Here is a 10,567-nt window from a genome sequence, read left to right on the forward strand (position 1 = left end):
GGAGCCCAGCACTAGGGGCATGTGAACTCCGATCAGGGCTACTCACTGACTTTATAGACTGAGATGCTGGATAGTTTATTTTTTACCTGTTCTCACCACCTTTATCTGAAGCTGAAGTTTTGGGAGTACAGTACATTTGGGAGGGTGAGTCTTGCCAGTTGATTGCAGGTGCAAGCTGTGCTCTTTTTGTGGATAGAGTGCCTTCCAAGAGCACTGCTTCTGCCCTTCATCTGGCCTAGGCCTCCACGCCGTCCCCAGCAGGCCTAACGCAGCTTCTCCCTCTGAGCCTGTGGAATGAGGAAGCAATTAGAAGTAATGGCGATTTTCTGTCTTTTTTTCCCTCTTCTGTTTCTTTCAACATCTCTCTTTATTGGACTCAAACTCAAAGAGGTTTACACAAACTCAAAGAGGTGTGGACCACTTAGGCCCAAGCCCCAATTGACTGGTGTGGCAGGAGGAACAGTGCGTGCCTGAGGCCCCTTTCTCGTCTTGCCTGCGTTTATTAGGCCCTTTTGGTTGCAGTTACAGACACTCAGGCCTCCGCAAGGGAAAGAGAGTTCGCCATTTGGATTTAGAAGGAAAGCAGGAGTTGGCCCTGGGGCCAGGTACTCATTCATCTCTGTTCGAGCCCCTGATCCTTCTCCAGGGCACCTCTACTTCTCTCGGGTATCCCACTGCTCCTTTCTCCTCTCTGCCCTCCGCAGACTATCCTATACAGATCACACAGGCAGCACCTCTGCTTGGCTTAGCATGTTGCTTTCTTGCCTCACATCAGCGCAGGAACTCTGCTAGCCAGCCTGCAAATGAAGCCTGGAGTGTCACTCCAGTTCAAAGAACTGCTTCCCCAAGCAGGCACTGGAGGCAGAGAGGAATGGGTGTCGGGCTTGGCAGGCAGTGTCTGCTTGTGCCTCTCTGTCAGTGGCTTCCTCATCCCTACAGGCAGTTGTGGAGCACCAGTTGCGCAGAAGTCCTGCCCTTAGGGAGCTCACAGTCTGACAGGTATAAGAGCATAGACGGGGCTATGGTAGAGGCGTGCACCTGGAGCCCAGAGGATGGATATCTCACCAGCTTGGGGCGGTCCGGGCAGGCTTCCTGAAAGGTGAGAAGGAACCAGTCAGGCAAAGAAGGAATGAGCAGAGGCAAGAAGGGTAGGCCTCGCCCCCATCCAGACCTCACTCTCCCCATCTGTGAAGTGAGTGATGGTGGTTACGATCTGTGCAGCTCCAGGAGGCTCTGACTGGACCCACAGAGTTACAGTTCAGGCTGAAAATCACTACTGCTCATGGCTTAACTTAAGCTTTGTAGAGTACCTTTCCATACTGTGTCTGGGGCATTGGAGGATGGCTTTCTGTGATATAGACTGCTGTTCTGATATTGGCTCTTCAGCTGTTTGGCCCCCTTCAGTGTTTGCACCAAAACTAGGACACCCAGGGAGGTGACTGGGAAGCTGTGAAGTTGCTGAAGCACCACCTCCTTGTGTCCCTGCTGGGGAGGCTCCAGGGTGTTAATCTAACCTAGGTCTTATTCTTTCTCACTGCTACATTGTCTGAAACTTTAGCCGCAAGGAGACTCACCAGCGCAGGACTGCAGGGGTCTAGCAGGCTTACCTGTGGCACTCTAGCCCAGGGCCTTCCACACCCTGCCTGTGCCCACCTTGGACTCTGTTCCTGCCACATTCCCTCATGGCCTGGCCATACTGAACCACTTAGCATTCCCAACTGCACCACGGAACTTTCTTTTTGTTTCCTCCATGCTTTTGCATGTTTTCTTTCTTTTCAAAAATTCCCCTGTGCTCGTCCCACCCCTCCATCTTGCTCACCAGCCCCTCCACATCATTCATTACATGCCTCAAAGCTTCCCCCAGTATCTCAAGCAGAGGAGGTGGTTTTTCTCACCCACACCACTGTCGAACCTGGTTCCTTCTGCCACAGTCTGTGTTTTAAGTGGCTTTGCATTGTTGGTGTGTGGGACCGCCTCTCTGCCAGGCTGGAGGCTCCATGAGCAGCAGTTCTTCTTCTCCCCTCTGGCTGTAGCACAGAGGCTGTCATGAAGGAGTCAAGTTGTTTCTCAATTGATTCACCATTTGGAAGGGAATGTTTTTTTAGGGAGAAAGGTAGAAAATGTTTTCCCAGACCTACCTTCAAAACCATGTCTGTGTCACCGTGAGTGTGCTTTGCCTCTCAGCATCAACACATGTTGAGCTCCTTGTCCTTAACTAGTCTTCCACTTTTTTAACAAGGTGCTAGAATCACAGAACTGTTGGATTATTACAGGGAGTGGTTCTGGAATACTTCAGGTTGCCTCTCTTCTGTCTAAGCAGATACGGAGAAGTATAGGGGTTGCCTGTGCTGGGGTTGGAAAGATGGTGGTTCTCTTGGGCATATAGATGCGCACCACCTCCCTCTGTCCCAGTCTGGAGAAGGTCACTTTAGAAGCAGCTTTGTGTATCCCATTCCTCCTGGGAAAAAGTGCGATCTTTTCTTAGTAAGGTCAGGCCTGAGATGTGAACCAGCTGGCAGGAAATGATACTGTGTTATGTCTGTTGAGGCATTTTCCTTTGTTTTGGGAATGCTTTTACAGCCCCTGTAACAGCATCTGCAGAAATCCCTCGATTCACATAAGAACCACTTTCTGGCAAGGAAAACCTTGTCCTAATTTTGTCAGAAGTACAAATAACCTATGAATCTGAAGGGCTCTTATTTGAGACAAGTCCAGACTCGGGGGAAGACTGGATGGCTTTGAGGGTTGAATATAGCAGCGGTATGGTGGGAGAAAAAAAGGAGGAGGGAGTTTTCTTCCCCTACCCTATGAAAACATTTATTTACCATTAAGCCCAGATGGACAGACTCTGAATGTGTCACATATAGGGGCAGTACATTACCATTTTTAGGTGAAAGAATTTTGTAGTTGGCAGAAGGATAGGTAGGGTCCTTGAAGAGAATGTATTGAATTGATTGAGTTTATTATATGGACTAGGAAATTCCTCTTGGTCCATGATAACAAAAAAAACCCAGTGGTCCATGATGGGGGGACATTATTGCCTCATTATTTCCCCCTGTACATAAGGGAGGTGCTTGTCCTGCTAGTTTTTGACACTAGTTAATATTTCTTTCTTGGTTTCTCCTGCTACAGAGTCGCCCAGTTCCTTCATAGATTCGTTGACCCGTACGGTCTGTCCAGCTCACATTTGTTAGTCAAGAAGTTATCTCCTCACAGAGCCCTTCCTTCTCAGAGGATGCTGCGATTCCCTCTTAAGGAGAAGGCTGCCTTGCTTAGCTCCTCATGCTGTCTAAGGCCAGGGTTCTCTCATTTGTAATTTGCAAGTCTGGTGGACATCTCTGTGACATCTGCTCAGTGCAGTGCCAGGCACCAGGAGACAGTAAGGCCCCTGCAGGGAGGAGCACACAGAGTGGAGGGGGAGCTCACACACAGACTGACAGGTGCTTGGCCTACCCAGAGCCTCCAGAAACCAGGGTCTAGATTTGCAGAAAGCAGCCAGTTCTTCGTCTGTAATGGTCAAAGTGTCTTTGACCCAGAAGCTTCCTCTAAAGCATGTCATTCTGTCCCGTGACTCCAAAATGATCCACGGTGGCTGGTTATCATCAGTGTCTGAACAGCTGACTGACTTTCTTTTCTGAATGCTAGCTGTGGTGCAGATCTTGATCTCAAAATTATAACTATTATATATATGTGCATCATAAAACTTCTGGAGGCCATGACAGAAAGATTAATGATGATTGTAACAGTCATAGCCGATACTGATTGATTTGGGTACATTGGAGAAACTCATTTTCACCTTAATGACAGTTCTCGGGAAACATTATTTATCATGCTGAGGCACAGAGAGGTCAAGTGATTTGGCAAGGTGGCATAGCTGGCAAAGGTTCCTCGGTGGCATAAATGGTTAAGTCCTAGACTACTAGCCAAAAGGTTGACAGTTTGAACCCACCAAGAGGCACTTTAGAAGACAGGCCCAGGGATATGCTTCTGAAAGACCACAGCCTCTGAAACCCTATGGAGCAGTTCTACTCTGTACATATGGCGTTGCCATGAGTTGGAATTGACTTGACATTGTCTCAACGGCAACTAACAACAACAACAACAACACACAGCTAGCAAGAAGCAGGTCATGACTTGAACCCATGTCTGTCTGATTCCAGAGCTACCACCCTTACCTGCTGTCTTAGTTATCTAGCGCTGTTACAACAGAAATACCACAAGTAAATGGCTTTAACAAAGAGAAATTTGGTCTTTCACAGTCTAGGAGGCTAGAAGCTTGAATTTAGGGTGCCAGCTCCAGGAGAAGGCTTTCTCTATCTGTCAGCCCTGGGGGAAGGTCCTTTTCATCAGTCTTCCCCAGTCTAGGAGCTTCTCATTGCAAGGACCCCAGGTCCAAAGGACACGCTATTCTCCTGACTCTTGTTTCTTGGTGGTATGAGGTCCCGTCTCTCTGCTCCCTTCTCTCTTTTATATCTCAAAAGAGATTGACTTGAGACACAGCCTGATCTTACAGGTTGAATCCTGCCTCATTAACATAACTGCCTCTAACCCAGGGCTCCATTAACATCATAGAGGTAGGATTTACAACACATAGGAAAATCACATCAGACCACAAAATGGTGGACAATCACACAATACTAGGAACCATGGCCTAGCCAAGTTGACAAACGTTTTGCGGGGACACAGTTCAGTCCATAACACCCACTCTACTTCTGATCACTGTGCTGTGTCAAAGATGGCCTTTTACTATAAGATGGTGAGATTTTCCAATTTTTTCCCCCCCTTATTTAGAGTGACGACATCAGGGGTGATGGAGAACATGAAGAAAGTCAAGAAGGTGACCAATGGCTCCGTAGAGCCCCAGGGTGACTGGGAAGGCACCGCGTGATGGAGCCAACTTTGAAAATGGCACTGTCAAAGAAAACTTAATTTATTAATAGTCCCATTGGTAAGCAAGAGCAGTTGGCACCTCCCGACGGTGACACCCCAGAGCGCGTGACCGGGAGCAAAGTGCCACGGAAACTTAATTTTTTCCTCTCTTTTATGAAAACTGGATCTGTGGCTGGTTATAGGCAGCTAGAATTCTCCTTCAGATGGGCATGGTGGTGAAGGGAATGTAGAGAGGAGGAGGATAAAAGGAAGAACTTGTTTTTAATTTTTATCTGTTTTTTTTTTTTTTTTAATTGGGAGGTCTTAAAGTATATGCAGTTGTGACCCCAAGTGTGTTGCAGGAATGTTGGTGATCACGGGGAATGAGGGAAGGAGGGCAGGAGAGGTGTATGATGCCAGTCATTGTACAGCGCAGGGCTTTAGGAAGTGAGCAGATGTCAAGCCAAGAATACAGGGACTTATAAAGAGGGGAGCAGGGGAATTCATGGTATCTTTAGGGGATAAAAACAAACGAAATTAGATTGTTTTAGATAGCAGAGTAGGAATTACCTTGGTCAAAACCCAATTTAGTACATAGAACTTGTCCCCAGGATTCCTGGCCCTGGTTGTTACCCCAGACCTTTATTGCAGATTCCAAAAGTGATCAGGAACCAACAGCTTTAGAGACCCAGTGGTCGTCTTTCCAGGAAGTGCTGTGTCATCTTCGGGCTGTAATGTCACTGTCAGGGCTTCAGGTTTAGGCTGGTGGGAATTAGTTTTCTTGATGAGACATATTCTGTGTTGCCTGGCAGGTGGGAAGAAGTGTGCCTTTAAGCTCAGAAAGTGCTCTCCTGTAAGATTTCTTCAAACAACCTGGCTTTCCTGACTGTACAGGGCAGCACTGTCTCGTTTCCCTCTGCTCTTGGGGCTTATGTGTCTTGTGTGATCAGAGTATGGAAAAAAATAGGAAAGAATTTTGCCTGTCTAAGGAGCAGCTGGGAGTAGAAAAGGTGTTTGAGCAAATCCAAAAATGCAAGCAAGTCATCATTAAAAAGCTTTTCCTATAAGCTACACGGCATTTCTAAATAGAGGAATTAAACAGACATGGTTTCTGTGTTACAAAATTATGTATATGAAGACAATGAGTGAGATTAAACAGAGATTTACTCTCGGGGATTTTTAGGTGGTAAAATCTTTCACAGAAACTCACTGAGGTCCTGTCCGAACTTTGAGAGCGTGGGGATGAACATGGATAGTTGTCTAAAGTGAGCAGTATTACAATCCCTCGATAGTCACTTGAATAATGGGGCAAGCTCAGAAGGCCTGTTGAGACTGAGGGTTTACCAGTGCTTGGTGATAATTATGTTTTGGTAGCCCAAGCCTGAGATAGGAGACGAAAACGTGGCCCCGTCAGGATCGATAATGCGTGAGTTACAGCTCAATGGGGTTGCTTTGAGTGTCCCGGTGTGTCAGAAGCTAGAACCCACCCTTGCATGGGCTTGTCAGTGAGCCACACCTGTAGGAGACAGGGACTTCCTGGGGAGTGGACAGTGACAGCCTCTGGGACTTGTTTTCTTACCTCCAGGTTAGAAGGGTCAGCCAGAAACAGTAGGGTTTGGGGGTGGCGATCACTCTCCTAGGTTTGGGAACCTGAAAAGGCTTTGCTCAGAAAACAGGTGTTTTGCTCCTCCTGTGCCATTTTCACTTCCTAAGTGACCAATGAGGAAGCGCGTGTTCTCTTTATGCACTTTTATTAGCCATCTGTGCTCTGTCCAGCCCAACCTTCAGTCTCTGTTTGACTAAGCGCAGGTAAGAGCAAGCACCTTCCAAGGCCACGTTGGTCTCCTCTCCACAGGTGTTTTAGAAAAGGGTTCATGTGTCTTTTCATCTTCAGGAGAAGGGTAAGTGGTAATTTACCCCAAGTATTAATTTAAAGGATCTTTCTTCTCTTTTTTTCTTTTAAATTAACTTGGAGACCTATGTCACTTCAGAAATGTGTCTCATGCCATAGCCATCAAAATCCTCTTAGCTACTTCCCTCAGAGGGACTCATGTGCTGTTTCTCCTGCAAGCAGATACTATTGACTAAGCAGTAGACTTACTGGCAAGAACAAAAGGTGTGATGAAACCTCCCTATTAGAAGGGGTCTCCACAGAGCTGTCCTCATTTCACATACTTGATTTTTAAAGGAAAGAAGCTAGTGAGGGAATGAGAGAGGAAGAATGTGAATGTGTATAAGGACAAGCACCGTTTTTCTAACTGGACAGCTTCCAGAACAGATCCTAGGAGCCTGGCTGCTGCTGCTTCTGTCCCTGCACCTGCCTCCCTCACTGTCAGGTACAAGCCTCAGAGGTCTTACTGGCCTGTAGTATTGGGCATCTCTGTGGGACAGGGCATTCTTTAAACCCATGTATACCTCTAGGCTTATTCACCGAATTGCTGAGTTGCTGCATTTTTATAGCCTTGTCGCTTCTGGAGCAGGAATATACATTGAGATATGGTAGCGTTTAGAAATAAAGGCTGACCACAGTCTTCCTAACAAGAGGCTGTTTGTCCATGTCCTGTACTGTGACTGGCAGGAGGTTTGACGTTAGTCCAATGATTAAGAAATAAAAATTTCAAAACCCAGTCCAAGATTGGCAAAACAGGTGGTGGGTCAAGTTTTTTAAAAATTATTTAAGCTCTCCATTCTGCTTAGTAAATTGTTCTTTTCTTTCCCTATCACTTAATACCTGTGACCCACCACTCAGCTCTGTTCTTGAGTAAAGACTGATTGGGGCCCGAAGCCAAGTAGTTTTACCAGCTAACCAGCCCCCTCCTGTAGCCGGATTCTAGCAGTCCACTTGGATTTGTTGTAATACAGTGTGTGAATGGTTAAGCCCTTCAGTACTTCAGGGGTGCACAATGCTGAGAGAGATTGGTGGTATTTATAGCTAGCTCTGCTTTGTACTCCTCCTCCCTGTTTCTGCCTACACAAAATTCCCATGTTTCCTTTGAGAAATCTGTCGTGGCCAGGAAGTGCTGCCGGCTCTGAAATTTGATGAAGGGTCTTGTTTTCCTTTAATAAAGTGTGTGTATTTCACTAGGAAATTATTTCTTGACTACAAGGACAATAAATGATCTCTTAATCCTGGCTCTTAACAGTGGCCAAGGACTCAGTCAGCCTTGTTTTTGGTCCTTCAATGCTTTAAAATTTTAGTTAACAATGCATTTTATACTTCTAAATATGAGTCTGGTGAGTCGGCAGTTTCCTGTAAGGAGAAGCTTGCACAAGTGTAAAAAGGTGGTTTCTCAGACCATGGCCTGAGTCAGTTCAGTTTTCTTTCAGAAAACCACTTTAGAGTAAAACTTGTAGGTTTTTCCCCCCTGGATGTGTCCAACCTGCCAAGGCAGCACACAGCCTAATCATAGGCCACTTCATGTGACTGTTAGGGCCAGATCTCCACTTCCATGTTATGATCTCATCAGGATCTCAGCTCCCTATCATTCCACAGCCTGCCCTCTCTCCTTCCTCCCACTCCTTGTACATTGCCCTCCATGCCTCCTCACCCTCTGCCCATGTGTATTGATTGAGAGCTCCACATAGGCTGGGTCTGGGAATACGGGCTAAAGGCTTTGGTGCATTGCAGCGTTTTCTCCCAGCAGCTATGTGGAGGATGTGTTTTCTAAGCTAAGGAAAATTTTGTTGAGAGTGAGTACGTACTGATGCCGTATGTTATTACTTTGGACTCTGTATGATGTTCTTCCCCAACACTAAAATGTATGTCTTGTTCTGTACTTAAAAGTGTCTATTACAAGGAACCAGACCTTACAGACCAAGGAAGAGCATAAAAGATGCCTGTTTTAATTGTGAGTGGTGTTCTGGCCATCTCCCCCATCCTAAAGGATTTTCTTCAAGGAAGGCTCTTAGAACATTAGACAGTCTGATGAGATTGTTGGCCCTGCTCCATACACCCAGTAGATTGGCAGAACCTTTTGTGCCTCACACTGCCAGGCTGTTGTATTTCAAAGGAAACAGATCCTATCCACTCCTCCATCCCTTTTTCCACACTCCATGACTCACCCCTTTGCTTTTCTCTGCCCTACACCTGGCCTTTTAGTGAAGAGTCAGAATGCACTAAGTCCAGGATGCTGCTTCCCCCTACCCCACTTGAGGACTCAGTAAGTTAATGGCTTCCCCACTAAAGAAGTTTTACTCAGTACCCCTTGGTATATCAAAAAGTTATTCATCTGGGACATACCAAATGCTCTAAAAGATCTGCTCTTTACTCCAATTTTCCCTGGGCTGTTTCTGGCAGGGAGCCTTTAAAAGACATCCACCTGAGTTGATGCTAATATTTGTCACCACCTGGAAGGTAGTTACTGATCAGCAAGCTGAACAGTCTCCAGATTCCCCAGGGGCTTCTTTTGTATCCCAGCAATGCACGTGTGCCCTCTGTGCGTGGTTTATGCTTGAAAAACAGTGTTTTTGGGTGGCTCCCTGCTAGGGCATAGAACCTGCATGTCTCTTGAGAGGCAAAAGAAAGCACACTTAGAGAAGGGGGCAGGGAGGCGGGGAACAAGGATTTGTTTGTGTTGAACTGGGGACCTGTTGGAATTCTGATGGTGAGAAGTCTGCAGACAGGCCATTTGGGAAGGAAGATTTCTGGGTGAAATCAGTAAAGGTCAAAGGGCAACAGAAAAACTTACACTCCCAGGACAGTTTATTTTCATGCAAGGTTGAGGTTTTATAATGGGCAGCCAAATCAGATGGGGGTGGGTGGTAGATAGTGGGGTCAACCTTCTTAGCATTTAATTCATCTAAGGTAATATTAATACAAACAAACCCAGTGTCATCAAGTCGATTCCGACTCATAGCGACCCTAAAGGACAGAGTAGAACTGCCCCATAGAGTTTCCAAGGAGCGCCCGGCGGATTTGAACTGCTGACCTTTTGGTTAGCAGCTGTAGCACTTAACCACTACACCACCAGGGCTTCCAAGTATTAATAGAAGGATCCAAAAATTTGTCCACCCACGGGAGTTTACTGACTCCCTAAGCAGCTTTTGCAGGTTGTAAAGTGGATTTGCCTGGTCATGTAACCTCAAAAGAAGGCAGACATACTTAATCCAGAAATAAGTTTCATTTGGGGGAGGGCTTGCAAGTATGTAAATATCATTTTGCTTTCTAGGTTAGATTGGGATGCAGAAGGAGTTTTCAGTATTTTTTTTAGCACTAATTGTCATTGAAGAGTATTTATATAAACCTATCGGGTCAGGGTTCAGATCAGGATGGTATGTGGGATGGCTTCTCCTGCTGTGGTGCAAATGTGTAAAATAAAGATTCTGTGACTGAATGTATGTTTGTAATCCTAGGGACTCCCTGACTGCTTGGTACTCTCGCTCCTCTACCCCCCTCATAATTTTTTCTTTGTGATTTTTGTTCATTAAATTAGTTAACTGCCTCCCACCTGCTCCCCTTGGCAATAACGACACTTATTAGAGAAGTTCCAGGTATCTTAGCAGGTCTTTGGCAGCCGCTGTTGAAAGTTAGACTTGACCTCAACTCGAGAGGCTACACTTGGGAACAAACTAAAAATAAATTGTAGTTTTATCGATGTCCTGCCAGCATTCGGGTGGGTTGGGGTGGGGGGAGGCTGTCTTTTGAATCAGGACCTGGGTGCTGCTGCCATTTGAGGGAAGATGACAGTGGAGACTAGCA

The 10,567-nt window shown here is 46.2% G+C and overlaps 1 protein-coding gene across 1 annotated transcript in view; it reads left to right on the plus strand.

The window, feature by feature from the left end:
- GPR107 (G protein-coupled receptor 107) overlaps nucleotides 1-10,206 on the plus strand; it is a 115,472-nt gene extending 105,266 nt beyond the window's left edge. Inside the window, exon 18 of the mRNA XM_049896996.1 lies at nucleotides 4,792-10,206. Within this exon, the coding sequence (XP_049752953.1) occupies nucleotides 4,792-4,888 (97 nt within the window). The 3' untranslated portion in view covers nucleotides 4,889-10,206. The remainder of the gene's footprint in view (nucleotides 1-4,791) is intronic.
- The last annotated feature ends 361 nt before the right edge of the window (nucleotides 10,207-10,567 follow it).

The sequence above is a fragment of the Elephas maximus genome, chromosome 9 (genome assembly GCF_024166365.1).
Source record: "Elephas maximus indicus isolate mEleMax1 chromosome 9, mEleMax1 primary haplotype, whole genome shotgun sequence".
NCBI lineage: Eukaryota > Metazoa > Chordata > Mammalia > Proboscidea > Elephantidae > Elephas > Elephas maximus.